At 32.5% G+C, this 16,667-nt stretch overlaps 1 protein-coding gene across 2 annotated transcripts in view; it reads left to right on the top strand.

Moving 5' to 3' along the window:
- CSMD3 (CUB and Sushi multiple domains 3) overlaps positions 1–16,667 on the top strand; it is a 1,311,859-nt gene that overhangs the window by 1,051,057 nt on the left and 244,135 nt on the right. For both annotated transcript variants that reach the window (XM_038555367.1, XM_038555366.1), the window contains 2 exons: positions 1,453–1,640; positions 14,365–14,559. In XM_038555367.1, the coding sequence (XP_038411295.1) occupies positions 1,453–1,640; positions 14,365–14,559 (383 nt within the window). The remainder of the gene's footprint in view (positions 1–1,452; positions 1,641–14,364; positions 14,560–16,667) is intronic.

Here is a 16,667-nt window from a genome sequence, read left to right as displayed (position 1 = left end):
AAAAATGAAGTTCAGAAAGGTTGTTTTACCCCAGAAGAAGTGTAGTAAGTAACAAAATAAGGCCTTGTCCTCTGATTCCTGCTACCTTACAGCAAAAATTACCAAAATTTAGGCCTATATCCACCAAAAAGTTTTCAAGAGTAATTAATTGATTTAGACTTATGAAGATTACACTGAATAAATTAAATGGAATGGAACATTGTGGTGGTCTCCTAACTTTCTTATATTAAAGGGCCCTTATTTATTGAGGTTGAAAACCCTGCATTATACCAGTTTTTCTTCACTGCTATGTATGCACAAGTAAGCTAGCTGGATTCCTATTCTTTCTATATGCATATGTAAGGGTTTATAAGTGTCATATAAATGTATCCTCTATAAATCCAGTAGATTTGGAAAGAATATATCTTACCTAACAAGCTTCTTATTTATCTACAAAGATGATAAAATTTGACAGGATAGTTTTTCCACTGATGGATGTTTAACAATTGCAAGTTTTTCTGGTTTTATTTTATATTGTGAACTTGTTGACTTTTCTTAATGACACAACTGAGTCTATCTATCCTTTTCTCTGCCACAGTGTGAGCTAGGTCATAGACAAATGATTGTACATCTTTGCCTTCTAAATATGCAAGTTCTATAATCTTTAGAGGACAACTCTCATACTTTTGAAGGTTGTTAAGGCAAATTTATTATGCAAAGTTTGCAATATCAAAATATTGATTTGAATAATTTACATGCTAAAATGTCCTTATTTACACATTATTTAATTTTGACGAACAGGGAGTTGGTTTGATTTCTCTTACATCAAGTTCTAAAAGAAGAAAATACATTTACTTTCAGGAAAAAGAATACCTAATGCAATGTGAAGGACTTCATTTGAGTAATTTAAATGTAAATTTTGAATTTCAAACTTTTGCTTGAATCAGACAAGTAGAGTTGAATTTTAAACAGCAAATATGCTTGAAGTTCAAGCAAATAGTGTCACTGACAAAGAAAAAAGAGGTTGCACTTCCATGATGGAAAATATCTGCATGAAAAATTTTAAAAATAGATGTTATCCTCCATGTTTTACTGATATAAAGTAACTTACATAACGATATGTAGCTAACAGGGGCAGAAGCAAGACTTGAACTTATATATCTGACTCAAAACCCTCTACCCATTCATTAGATAAATTACCTTACTATCATTTATATTCCCTGTAGACACAGTGCCAACTTAGAAATATTTGAAAATACCAATATATCTTTTCCACTGCTTTATTCACCTATATTTACCTGGCAATATTCAATATATGAATATTGCCAGGTAAATTTTCAAATTAGCTTATGTTAACAAGGTCTGTTATTTTTAAAGGTATTGACTAAATTAATATATGATTATTGACTATCACACTTAATACCTTAGCAGTAACCATTCCAACTCCTTTTCTCTCTTTCTCTCTCCTTTTAGTTTTAGCATAGAACCTAACTACGATTTCCTCTATATATATGATGGACCAGACAGTAATAGCCCGCTGATTGGAAGTTTTCAAGACAGCAAGTTACCAGAGAGAATAGAAAGCAGCTCAAATACTATGCATTTGGCTTTTCGGAGTGATGGATCTGTTAGTTACACTGGATTTCATTTAGAATACAAAGGTAAATGTGAACATTTTATTTTAGCTGCATGATTTAGATTGTATTTTATCCAGAAGACTAATTCTGCATTGGCTATTGTCAGTGGTTAGTTATATGAGTATTTCTTAGTGCAGATTACTTATGATTTATTTCATAAAAGGGCTCTCACTGTAGACTTTTCCTATCAGTGAGAAGGAAATTAGCATTTCCCTAATTACTACCAAAGGAAATGTATCAGACAAACAAATTAGCAATTAGTACACTGTGGTAGTTGGCTAAGACCACAAAATATTAAAAAACAACAATAACAAATTTTTTGGAAGCTGAAGATTCACTCATCTTTATTCAGAGACTAATCTCAGTGATAAGGAGAATAAAGTATACTGATAATTACATTTCAGAAAATGTCTAAAGATATTTAAATGTGTCAATATTCAGACTAGGGAAAATAAAATATAGTGATAATTATAATATTTTAAAATATTTCTGCAAGTATTTAAATGAATTACAATGCCTATAGATGTTTATAAATATATTTTTCTTAACTTTTATTCAATGACTATAAGACAAAAGATCTTAGTTGTTTAAAGTTAAATTTTTTTCCAACAATTGGGTTCATAAAGGATACACTAATAACTTATTTCAAGTTATGAATTGAGTACTAAAAATACATATTTTGGATTTGTTACTACCACTTAGCTCTTCTTTCATTATGAAATATTTTCAATAACTGAAGATTATATAGAATAACAAAACAAACTTCATAGTATCTGTTATCCAACCTGACAAACCTTAATATTTTGTCATATTTGCTTCAGATCTCTTTATTATTGTGTTACGAAATATAATATGAAATATAAGGCGTATTCTCTTCAGGTCTATCAAAAGAAGTACAGATTAATTCCACAAGTTTACATGGCAAGGATTAAGGAAGTCTTTGGTAGAGAAAGAGAAAACTGACAAATAAGCAATATACAGATACTTGGAATCCTCCAATAGCTCCAACAAAATTTGGAAATGCATGCCAGGACCATGTTATTTACTGGATATAGACTTGATATATGTGGATTTCATTATAGTGGGAAGGTTGAGCCCTCTATGAGTCTTTCATCTTACAGAAGAAAGAAAGAAAATGGCCTCGTCAGTGGAAAAATTTACAAGGTGCCTGACACCAGACAGTGAAGATCTGGGTGGCCAGCTATTTATTGGGATTCTCTGCAAATGCTCTTTGCAAATGCTAGATGCTCCAAACCAGAGGACTCGGGAAAAGTCTAGGCCTTGCAACTATGAGTTAAAAAGTATTGGTCTTATGCAAGATTGAACTTCAGCACCATACCAATCTCTCCATGTGGAAGGGCCTCCCCACACTGTGCACAAGGCACGACCCAGCTGGCTGACTATCCAGGCAAATCATAATGAGCACTCAAGACCATTTTTAGTCCTACTTTTTTATAATTGCTCTCTCCTAATTCTGAATTTGGTGCTTATTTTTTCCATGTATGTATGTTTCTAGGTATTTTCATGTTTTCTATCACATACACATCTTTTATCCTATTTTCATAAAAACTATCTATTTCCATCATGTACATATATTTACGAAATTCTTTCCCTTTACACTGTTTTTAATGATAGAGACATGTAGACCTAGATTATTAATTTCTTTATTATATTCCATCTCATGACTGTATCACAGTTAATTTATAAATTTTTGGATAGACAGTTTGTTTCAGTTTTACACTACCAAATATGTTTCATAATGAAATGAAAATTCTTTTGGATACTTTCCTGAACATAATTGTGAAAGTCCTTCTAAGATACCTATTATATACCTAGGAATGGAATTATTGGTTCAAAAGGTATGAACCTCTTGAACCTAACATATTGCTAAGTTCTTCTCAGAAGAGGTTGCACCAATTTATATTCTCAACAGCAAAGAAAGTTTCAGAAACTTCACATTTTTTTAAAAAAAATTGAGATATAATTGATGTATAATCATATCAATTGTATTAATTTTAGGTGTACAACATAATGATTTGATATATGTATATATTGTAAAATGATTACCGCAGCATCCACGGCTACACATAGTTACACATTTTGTGGTCTATGTGATGAGAACTTTTAAGATCTATTCTCTTAGCAATTGCAAATATACAATATACTATTGTTAACTATAGTCACCATGCTATACATTACATCCCCAGAACTTATCTTATAAATGGAAGTGTGTGCCTTTTGATCATCTTCACCTATTTCACCCAACTGCCATCCTGGCCTCTGAAAACACCAATATGTTCTCTGTATCTATGAGTTTGGTTTGTCTATTTAGGTTACACATATAAGTAAAACCACACAGCATATATATTTGTTTGACTTACTTTACTTAGCATAAAGTCCTTGAGATCCATATGTCACAAATGGCAGGATTTCCTTCCTTTATGGCCGTATATGCCATTGTATATGTACCACATTTTCTTTACTCATTTATCCGTTGACAGACACTTAGGCTACTTCCATGTTTTGGCTCTTGTAAACAATGCTGCAATCTGCATGGTGTGCAGATACCTTTTCAATTTATGATTTCAAGAAATCCCCCATTTTTGAGAAACCAGAAAGTTTCTTATCACCCTTGAAAGTTGTGAGTCTCATGAGTATTAAATGTTATCACATGTCATTATTCTTTTCTCCAGTTACTAGTAAGTTGAACATCTCTATTTTCATACCGAGGTTTCCTTTTGTTAATTGCATATTTCTACTGTTGCACATTTTTCTAGTAGGTTGCCTGTTTCTTTTTTTATTTATAGAAAACCCTTTTCTATTATGGATAATAATCCTTTATTTTTTTTCCATATTGTAGTAAAAATCTTACCACCAACTTTGGCAAACAGTTTCACTCTATTTCTGGTTTATTTTCCTATACAAAAATTTTAAATATCAATATTTATCCTTTCCTCTTCTTCATGGTCTGTGCTTTTTATGCCTTGATTTAAAAATCTTTCCTTATTATTAAATCATAAAGGCATTTTCCTTAATTTTTTCTAAAGTTTTAAAGTTTTGCTTTTGATTTTTAATCTCTTTTATATATATGGAGTTTATTTTTGTGAAGGCTAGTAATCTATTTTTTTTTGAGTGAATAATCAATGCTAGCACCATTTATTGACAAGACAATGCTACTGCTGTCAAATATGAAATCTCTTTATCACTGTTTCTGACTTCTCCAGTCTGTTCTATTGGCCAGTTTTTCTATCCCCAGGCCAAGACTTCTCTGAATTTTACTACTATAGCTTTAAAATAAGTACTGATATGAGGTAGGCAGAGTACCCCACCTTATCCTTCACAACTGTCCTGGTGTCAGGCAGCCCGGGTGGCTCAGTGGCTTAGTGCTACCTTCAGTCCAGGGTGTGATTCTGAAGATCTGGGATTGAGTCCCACATTGGGCTCCCTGCATGGAGCCTGCTTCTTCCTCTGCCTGTGTCTCTGTCTCTCTCTCTGTGTGTCTCTCATGAGTAAATAAATAAAATTTAAAAAACAAAAACAAAAACTGTCCTGGTGTCTATTCACCTTTATAACTTCTATTTTGATTTTAGAATTAAGTTATTTCTGCCTGTTGAATTTGATTGGGATTGCATTATATTTATGAATTATTTGGAATAAATTGAAGTATGTATGTTATTCAATCTTTTCATCTACTATTGTGGCATATCTCTCAATTTAGTCATGCTTTCCTCATTGTCTTTCAGTAATAGCTTATCATTTCTTTATAAATTTTTCTCATCTAAATCTTAAATATCTTGTAGTTTCCATTGTAATTAGTCATATTGACAGTTGTATCTAATAAATGGATTTTTGTAACTATTTAATCCCTAGCAAACCTGCTTAATTATTTCATTTGTTATCATACTTTTTCTATGGATTTTTTGGGATTTTCTATGCAAACAGTAACAGTTCTGGTTTTATTTTTTAGTTTGTTGTTTCTTGTGATTTTTTTTTTTTTCTAGTCTTTATGCTCACCCACCCCTCATCCTCTTGCTTACTGAATAGGGTAAGAAATTCAGTACTATCAAATTAAGACAGTGGTAGCCATTGTTCTTCGGTCATTACTGATTTTAAAGAGAATGCATCTAATGTTTTACTGTTAGGTATGATACTTACTATTGGTTGAGGTAATGTTAATAAGACCTAACATTTTTTAACTCCTTGTTTTCAGGGACTTTTTAAGACTATATACATACAAAAATCATTTACTTCTAAAGAAGTTTTAGCACAGTAACGTTAAGTAATTTGCCCAATCCTATGGCAGAACTAAGATTTCGTTCAGAGTGTGCAGAATGGACACTCTTAATCAAAAGTTACACTATCTATATGTAATTTTATCAATTATAGGAAGTTCCCTTCCATTCCTGATTTACTAAAAATTGCTTAACCATATGGGCTTCAATTTTTTCAACTGCCTTTTCATCAGCTATTGAAAATATTACATGGTTTTCCTTTGTAAAGCTCTTCATTTGGTAAATTATATTATACTTTTCTAACATTAAAATGTTTTCACATTCATAGGATAAAAGCAATTTGCTATGGGTTTTTTTTTTTTTTTTTGCTTCTAGTATATTTTGCTGATTTCAGTGCATCAAAATATTAAATTTTTGTAATTATGGTATATATTGCCATGGGCTTATTAACATCAATTAAAATTTATTGTCTTTGATCTCTTAACATGGGATTAATCTATAATTTTCATTCCTTATAACTGTCTTTGTCTAGTTTCGATCAAGATTATACAACCCCCTAACTTTGGGAGAATTCTTACTTTTCTAGTATTTAGAATAGTTTGTATAAGAGAGAATAGTTTGTATAATAGTTTGTTCTGTTTCTTAAATATTTGCTAGAAATTCCTATAACAATAGGAACTTAGTGATTTGAGGGAGTAGAATTTAATTGGTTTATATCTATCCAAGTTTTCTACATTCAGAGATTTTTGAAAATCTGCTAAGAATTATTTTCATCCAAATTTTCAAGGTTACTGACATTAAAATATTTGCAGTATTTTCTTACTTTGTCGCTGTATGTTTTTTATTAACATTGTTTAACATGTGTTAATATTGCTTTTATTGACAATATTTATTCCCTTCTATTTTCTCTGGATTTGCTTTTGCTTTTTTTAAAGTTTGTTGAAATAAATACTTACTAATATTCAGATTTTTTTTCTCTTTTATTATGAACTTTTGTGGCTATATATTTTTCCTAAGTACCACTTTACTTGCTTTGCAAAAGTTTTAAAATGTAGAGCTTCATTATCAATAATTCTAAACTTGTCCTAGTACCACTGCATTATTATTTTTTTCTGCTTAAGAGCTACTCAGAAATAATATCAATTAATTTCAATATATAAGTAATCATACATTTTTAATTTATTTGCACTGTAGCAAGATATGTATGATCCCAATTCCTGGTCATGACTGCTGTATGGCCTGTGGTATGGTCAATTTTTATGACTCTCCCTGTATGCGAAGCAAAAAGAGCACATTTAATTGATAGGTGAAGGTATTTATATATATCCATTAAATTAAGCTAATTAATTTCTTAAATATTTATATCCTCACTAATTTTTTAAAAAACCTCCTTGGTCAAGCAATTATTGAGACACTTGGGAATATCTATTACAATTCTTAATTTTTAATTTTTTTTCTTAAATTTTTGGCCATTTTTGTTTTATATGTTATGGGAACTTATTTTCAGGTACATATGAGTTGTATGTTTCTTTTATTGGTGCATTGAATTTACTCCATTTATATTTATATGCCTTCAGATCTTATTTTGTGCTTTCTACTCCTTTTTCTGTAATTTCATTACCTGATACTTTCTTGTTTATTTGCATGTGTATTTACTATTTGCATCCCCATTTACTCCACTAACTCCCTACAAATACACTGAAATACAAGCTTCTTCAGAGCAAGAACTCTGTTATACATGGCTATACAATTAGTTTCTTACAATAGTGCCTACATATCATAATTAGATGGTAATTATTTAATTGGTTTTGAGCAAATTCAAGAGGTGTTTTCTCATTTTAAATCAAGTCATAATTAGAAACCTAGAATAATAGCATTAATGAAATGTAAGAAATCTTAGAGATACATTTTTATTCTGCATTTTATAAAGAGAACTTTGCTCTTTAAGAATAGCTACTTGTATCTACAAGCTAACAGGCTTGTAAATAAGACCTAGTTTAAAGGAAAAAAAAAAACAAAAAACAAAAAACAACAAAGGAAAGGAAAGAAGAGGAGAGAAGAGAAGAGGAAAGAAAGGAAAGAAAACTGTAAGCAAGTCAGTAAAGCTAGGTCCTATTGTAAAACATTTCCAGAGATCACTAGGAGAAAAGATACAGGGAAAATCCCACCAATTCTACCATTCTCAGGGCAAATAGTACTAATGGATTCCAGCATTACGTCTTGTGGAAACTAGAATTGACTTCACAATCTTTTCTCTACCTAACATTCCAGGTAGCCATTCCTAAATCCATGTAGTTAAGCACTTGAGATAAAAGCTATTCTCCATCTTTCTTAGCTCACGGTAGGTGCATTCCTATTTCTCAGGTTGATCCATCTCCATGTCCCATTATTTCCAAAAATCTAAGATTTATGCTGCCATAGGAAAAAAGCCAGAAACACAAGTTTTTAAAAGAGAAAATTATTCATTATGTATCTACTCTATTCTAGGTACACTGATCAGCTCCTTTTTCTTTTTTTTTTTAAGATTTTATTTATTTATTCATGAGAGACACAGAGAGAGGCAGAGACACAGACAGAAGGAGAAGCAGGCTCCTCATAGGGAGCCCAATGTGGGACCATGTACGACTCGATCCTGGAGCTCCAGGATCATGCCCTGAGCTGAAGGCAGACGCTCAACCGCTGACCCACCCAGGCATCCCTATCAGCTCTTTTTAATGAATCATCTCTAACCTTCCTGTGAGCAGACTTATAAATGCAACAAAAATACCGAACGAACAGAATTAGGTGATAAGTATTATTACCCTTGTTTTACAGATGATAAAACTAAGGATCAGATGATTAAATTAATAAAATTATTATGGCTACTAAGAATAAAGGCAAATAAAAGTAGAAAAAAAGTACAAACACAGAGAAATATATAATCATGCCATAAACTTCAGTCTTTCTCCCTGAATCCAGCAATAAGTCCCCACCATACTCAGGTATTAAACCAATACCCACTTACACACAATTTCACAAAGTCTTATTTTTATACTCTGGATAACATTTCTTTCTGATGTTTATACCAACTTCAAGTTCCTGACACTCCCTAAATCCAACCTAATTAATTCTCTGGACTAGTCCTCATAACTCTCATCCATAGGGAAGTTCCGTTCCCCACTTCAAAGTTGCCTGGGTATATCTTTTTCATCAGCCTCTTTATTTCCTATTCTTATTTTGAAAGCTGTTACCTCTTTCATTCTCTGGTTTCTTAAATTAATAAAGTTCCTTATGTCTATTATTGCCATAGAGAGTCACATCAGAATTTTCATGAAATATGCACTGCCCAAAAAAACCCCTGAGATATGCATTGAAGGCCCTGGATAGTAAAAAGTTTTTCCTTTATTATTTGTAATATATGTCCTATACCTTCACTTGAGCATGTTCTGTTGGCACTAAAAAGTAAAGCTTTTAAGTCTTGACGCACTCTAAATACATAATGTTTTTAGTAGGCTTTTTATTTAAAAGCAGCACCTACCTCTATTAGAGCTCACACCAGAGTATAGTTACGATTACTTGTATTCCTACATATCTTTCCATTTCCCCCTTGAAGATAGACATTGAATCTTATTTTCGTTTGTGTGCAAATATACACAGTAGTTGTGCAATGAACGAATGCTGTATTTGAACATTGCAAAAATACAACCCTGCCGACCCTGCCAACGTAGGTTCTGGAAAGAATAGCACTTTATGCTATGTAAAGCAATCTGCGGATATGCTTTTATGTTGTAGACAATAGGAAACTAGAGAAGAGAAGTAGTCATTCAGGGCTGAAGGAGATGTTTGGATAATTTTAAAACAGTGTCTCCATGAAGAGTTTTTTTTTGTTGTTTTTTTTTTTTTTTTGTAAATTTTTAAATTGGAGTTCGATTTGCCAACATATAGTATAACACCCAGTGCTCGTCCTGTCAAGTGCCCCCCTCAGTGCCCGTCACCCAGTCACCCCATCCCCCCGCCCACCTCCCCTTCCACTACCCCTTGTTCGTTTCCCAGAGTTAGGAGTCTCTCATGTTTTGTCACCCTCACTGATATTTTCACTCATTTTCTCTCCTTTCCCCTATGATCCCTTTCACAATTTTTTTATATTCCCCTTATGAGTGAAACCATTCGATGTTTGTCCTTCTCCAATTGACTTACTTCATTCAGCATAATACCCTCCAGTTCCACCCACATCGAAGCAAATGGTGGGTATTTATCATTTCTAATGGCTGAGTAATATTCCACTGTATACTTAGACCACAGCTCCTTTATCCATTTATCTGTCTATGGACACAGATGCAGTGAAAGACTGAGACACCTGCACCCCAATGTTTATAGCAGCAATGTCCACAATAGCCAAACTGTGGAAGGAACCTCGGTGTCATGAAGAGTTTAAATCAGGCTTAGTCTTCCTTGTAATTTCAATGAGATACTGTATTAACACATTTACAGTTGAATAAATATTTAGAGTTTAAACAGTGCTCTCATTTACATTATTTCAATATTAAGACCATTTTAGATTATAATGTTAATAAGTATGTCTTAAATATTCATAATTATAACATTTATACAAATGTGACTCATATAGTAGTAATATTTGTATTCTTTTAACAAAATAAATTGATTTTGATGGAGAGAAAATAAATACAGCTTTGTGCTACTGAAGGAGACCTCCTGGCAGCTGTGCTTTAGCTGGCAGGGGATGTGAATTTATGCACATCAATATATATAGTGGAAGACTTATTACTAGCTGTTTATATACAGTATAAGTTAGACACCTGCTCTAAGAACCTTAAAAGTATCATAAATTACTTTCTAAATTAATATACCAATTTAAATTAAGATATATATTTTTACACAGAGCAACTTATTACATTTCAATGTTACCCTGAAGTATTCTGAGGGCAATCATTTAATTTCCATTGCAAAAATACTTTCCAAAATAAAAGAGATACATGCATGGCTTATACTTATTCTCTAAAAGTCCCCTCGGACATCTGGCCTATGTGAACTCTTGCGCTTCCAATAGGAAGGCCTCTTGGGAATGATTATGATCACTTGAAGGAAATATAATGCATATACATCTTGAAGAGAGTTTAGTTCCTAGTTGCTGACCTCATGCTAGCTGGTATATGCCCAACCACAGATGTCCACTATCCTGGAAATAACAAGCAGTTGGATATTATATACTCTGGTCACCCTTCAAAACCAAAAGTAGGGATCCCTGGGTGGCGCAGCGGTTTGGCGCCTGCCTTTGGCCCAGGGCGCGATCCTGGAGACTCGGGATCGAATCCCACATCGGGCTTCCGGTGCATGGAGCCTGCTTCTCTCTCTGCCTATGTCTCTGCCTCTCTCTCTTTCTCTCTCTGTGACTATCATAAATAAATAAAAATTTAAAAAAAAATTAAAAAAAAAAAACAAAACCAAAAGTAACATTTAACTACTTTTCATTATGCATAGACTGACATTATTCATAATAATGGTCTCTTCATGAGCTTATAGCTCTATGTAGTAATAAATTTTGAAGTAAAATTCCTTTAACAATAAAAATATTTATAGTTCTTTTTCTCCCAGAAAAAAAAATTATTAGTAAATCAATCATTACATGAATTCAATAAGCATAATTATCACTATGTCTTGTGCAACATATGACAAAAACTTCATAGTTATAGATATACTTATTTTATATGTATATATAATATATAAAATCTCAACATCTGTTTTCAGGAATAAAATGGAAACAAGAACATGATACAGCTTTACTCTTTCCAATTGAATCTTCTTCCAAGGCACAGTTTTTGGCTTTCTAATTCTTTTTTTTTTTTTTTTTTCATTAAAATAAGAATTTAGGATACTTAAGTTGCTGGTGGAAAAATTCTAAATAGTAATGTTCTGTAAATTTTTTTTAAAAAACCATAGATAAGATATAAGCTTTATTGCTTGTACTTACATCTTACATGCTTTATTTGGAGGATATAAGACAAGGGAGTCTTTTGCCTAGGATATCTTCAGTAGACACACTACTGTGAAGGCAATAAAATTAATTATTCATAAATAGAATACTATCAACCTGTCTGCCTCACAATTTTTTTCAAAACTCAAATCACCTTTCCATCTACTGCCTAGACCTTTGCATAAGGATTCTCCAGGTATTTTCAAAATCTCCGGATAATTGCTGTGGCAGATCTGGAAATAAACAAGGACAATATTATTCATAGAAAGCTACTCACTGAGGATTTGACATAGTATGTGAACACAGTAATGAGATAAATGAATCCTCTCAAAATGAGACTAGCAATATAAAATTGTTGCAGAAGCATGTTTCCCTTTCCTCAAAAAGTAGGACATTTGTCTATAGATTCACTGATATGTCACTGAAACTACTGGGAAAACATTAAAGAAGGAAAAAGCAAACTTTTCAAAGATAATATTAGGTGGTTACACTTGCCAAAGAGGTGAATCCTTTTAAACAGTAATTTTAATTCTTCCTTTGCCTTTAAGAGACTGTTCTCAGTTTCACAAGGGCCAGCTATAAATGCTAGGTTTCTGATCTGCCTAAAAGTTATGTTTGTTTCCCTGCTTGCTTAAGGAAAGGCTCAAAGTGCAGTTTTCCTTTTAAAAATAAACAAACCAACTCTTGTAACACTAAAGTCCCATTCTTCCTTTTTTTTTTTTTTTTTTTTTTTTTTTAATATAAAGTCCCATTCTTAATAGCCAAATTTAGTATTCACACTGCTGGTTCTTTTTGGAAAATGGTGTCTTGTGAATATTTTACTACTAAGGAAGATATATGGTTTGTTGGATTGATAAATGAATTTTGTTGTGAATTCTGAATGCAGTATGTACGGTGCACATTTCATGTGTGTGCACATGTGTAGGTGCACTTGGGAGAAGATCAAGTCATTTAGCTTTGTATTGAAATTCAGGTATCAGGTTTATTCGACTTGCACACTTGTCCTCTTCACAGTACTCATCTCTCTTTTCCTAGTCTGCTCCTTTCTCTCAGTGCCGAGCTTAGATGTCAATTCTTCAGGAAGGTTCCAGAATGCTTCTCCTTGTTCCATAATCATTACAGTTACAAGCATTTATTTAATATGATTAGTAAACTGTAAATGCCATGTAGGCCAGAATATTTTCTGATTATCCACTGCTGTATTTCCAGAGTTTGTTGGGTAGTGTGGGCTCTTACGTACTTATTGGAAAAAAAGAAGGAAGGAAAGAAAGCAGAACTTCATTCCTCTGATAGTTTATTGAAATCACTTAAACGTTTGATTCTGTCATTTCCTCTTTAGTTGATTTGGGAGAAATCTGTGTTCTTTCTAAAGCATGAATTTCTCCTCATTTCCTGGGAATCTTGAAGTACTTTGAACTTTGTAAAGTTTTATGCATGGAAGAAATATATTTCCACTGTGGTAATTAATCAGAGTTGGATATATTACAATAAAATAATTTCTATGATAGCCAAACAGTAAGATATTGTTTACTTAAATTTCAGTGATCCCATGAGTCATACTCAGAGATACACCCACCTCCTGGCTTCCCATTAACATAAAATAAATTCTGATGTAGAAAATCACATTTGTTATACTGAACCTGTGATGGCCCTTACATTTTTGTACTATATCTTAAGGAATCTCTAATAATAATGATAAAATGGAAATATTAAGGCATTGCCCAGATCTTTTAACAACAATTTGTTTTAGAGCTTATTCCCCAAAATGGATGAACTGATCTTTCTGTTTCTCTACGCATTTTTAAAATGTTCTGGCACTCTCTTTAGTTCACTATCTGGATGCACAGAAAACTTACAGTTCCTTTGTTGTGAATGGACTTAATTTTCAACGTGTCTGTTAGTGTTAGCTTTAAAAGTACCTGACTTTAACCTAGACTCTCAGCCCAAATGATCATTGTTTGGATGTCATAAAGATTTTGCTGCTATTTTATAATGGGCAGACCTCTGATAGAAAGAGGGGGATGTCTAGAGAAGAGAGATGACACAAAATGATTTCAGGGTAGAGAAAAGTGTCTTTTGCCTTCCTCCCAGTGGTGAAATGAACTGAGCTCAACATGGGCAGTAGTATCATTTCTCTGTTCAGTCACATGGAATGAGTCTACATTATTTGGGTGAAGAGCTTTTAAATAAAGCAATATTAAATTAAGAAAGAAGTCCTGCTTCTTTTCACAATAATTCATTTGAAATATTTATGCATGGATGATAATACATAATAATTGATAATAAACTCTAAAACCCTATGTTTGACTATATATTAGATACTAATCTTGAAGAAACCGATGAAGTTTTTATTCTCTTACTTTTCAATATGAATTAGCAAAATGTCAGATATTTATGGGCTACTTTGTATTTTGAGCCCTCCAGCAGAGCAGAAAGGGTGCTGGTACTTTTCCATCTGTTTAGAAATAGAAATGAAGAAATATTAAAGGTTTCAAAGAAAATAGTATCTTAAAACAATCCGTTTTATATCAACATTATTTTTCAGCAAAACTTCGAGAATCCTGCTTTGACCCAGGCAATATAATGAATGGTACCAGACTTGGAATGGATTATAAATTAGGGTCAACGGTCACCTATTACTGTGATGCTGGATATGTTCTTCAAGGTTATTCGACACTCACTTGTATCATGGGAGATGATGGAAGACCTGGATGGAATAGAGCCTTACCAAGTTGTCACGGTAAGACACATTGTTTTTTTGTTTTTTGTTTTTGTTTTGTTTTGTTTGTTTTGCTGAGTTTATACTATTATATAGAATCAGGAAATATTTAAAGCCATTTAAATACTCATTGGCTGAGTAAATGAAGAATGAACACACTGAAAGTGACATTTCAACAAAATAGAGAAATGCAGTGACTTAAATATTATCAAGAACTGGTGATAAATCTTTATCCAAACTACACATTTCTCCTCAAAATTAAGGTTGCCTAAAAGTGACAGACATGTTAGAGCTTCTGAGGCAGCTCTAGCAGCAGGGGGAAGGCTCAAGGACACAGTAAAATGGAGGAAGACCCAAAGTTAATTTCAAAACAAAGTATCAGATATGCAAGTTGCCATACTTACCACAGCTAGAGTTGGTATGGACCAGTGCATTAGATTCAGTTTGATGCAGGAATTGACAGTGATCATAACCAAGAAAAGAATGTTGATCTTAGAAAATGTTTTAGGAAAAATATATTCAAGGGGAAGAGACTTAATGTTTTTGAGATTAAGGAAGTTCCTAAGGAGCACCAGAAACAAAGACATCATCCTCACATAGAGAGTGGAATTTGCTAAACGTTTAGCCACAGTAAATGAATAGCCCATTCAGAATTTTGAAAAGTTGATCCAGTGAACACTGTGGGAGTCCTCAGTTAACAGTGGAGCAGGTTGTGATGATGGTGGTTCATGAATATATATTTCTGGATAAATATCAGGAGGATTTTCCAAAACAAGGACCAGTTTGCCACTTCATGGAACTAGTGACCTGTGGCCTTTCCAAAATCCGTATCTGAGTGTTAAAAAGAAAGTCCAACACAGAGGTTTAAAAATTACTTAATGAAAAACAGAGCATTCTAAAATAAAGCAATGTATATAGATCAATTGCAGACCATGGAAAATTTTATTTCAAGCTTTTGAAAATGGATTTTATAATTAAATAAAATTATATTGCATGTTAAAAATCATATGCTTGCATACAACTCTATGAGGATATACAGTGGGAAAAAAAAAAAGGTTCAGTAAGGAGAGAGAAACAATGATATCACTATGGAAAGTTACCACAGACTCCCTAGTCAGCTGAATGATCCTAAAGCATTGTACAAAATTGACATGCGATGATATCATCTAGGGCAAATTTTCCAAGCTATGGGTCACCACCAGTGAGTCATAAAATCAATTCACTGGGTCGTGACCAGCATCTTAATAATTGCAATAATGTTGAATAAAATAAAATAAAAGATAAATACATAAAAAGAAGAGAAAAATATTATAATTCAAAGAACACAGTAAAGATTAACATCATTTTGTGGAACATTCTCAGCTTTATATAGAAAGAGATAAGTAAAATACAATGAATATACCCATGTGGTGTGTGTGTGGGTGTACATATACATGTAGATGTGTATGTGTATATTTGCAATGAAATAATGTATGTTTCTTACTATGAATTTCAGTGAAAAAAAGCAACAATTTTGATATGATGATTAAAATTATGGATTTTTGGTGTCTGTTACACACAGTAATTTTTCCACAGTAAAATTTCCTAATAATGTTTTCGCATATTAGAATATATGTGTATGCTATCTGACTTACACAGGCCATTTAACTTCTCTAGGGTCTCTCATCTCTAAAATGGGATAATTGAAATTCTTTACTTCAAAATGTTGTAATAAGAAATAAAGAAAAGGTACATATCTATTAAATGATCATTCTGTTAATAACAGAACAGCCAGTTAATTCTTGAAGTGATGGTTTCATCTGTCAGAGGATAAAGGGAATAAAAGGAGAAATACACTTTGGGCTTAATTATGCCAGAGAGAAATAAAAAATAATTGATGGCAGGAAAGTTTATAGAAAGCCTAAGATAAAGAGGGATGATATTGTCTTAAAATTCAGAGCAATGCAAAAGAGAAATCTGTATATAGCCAGAAAATTCATTAAATTAACATGGAAAATTTCCCGGAGCCAAACAAGAAATAACCAAAATCCTGACAGAGAAAAACCAAAGGACATAGAAAACCATAGATCAAAAGGATAGGTGTTAATCACTGGGGTAAAGTATTAAATACATGCTTTTCAATGACTTAC

The sequence above is a fragment of the Canis lupus genome, chromosome 13 (assembly GCF_011100685.1).
Source record: "Canis lupus familiaris isolate Mischka breed German Shepherd chromosome 13, alternate assembly UU_Cfam_GSD_1.0, whole genome shotgun sequence".
NCBI lineage: Eukaryota > Metazoa > Chordata > Mammalia > Carnivora > Canidae > Canis > Canis lupus.
Note: the sequence above shows the minus strand (reverse complement) of the source record. Positions and strands in the feature narration are given on the sequence as shown.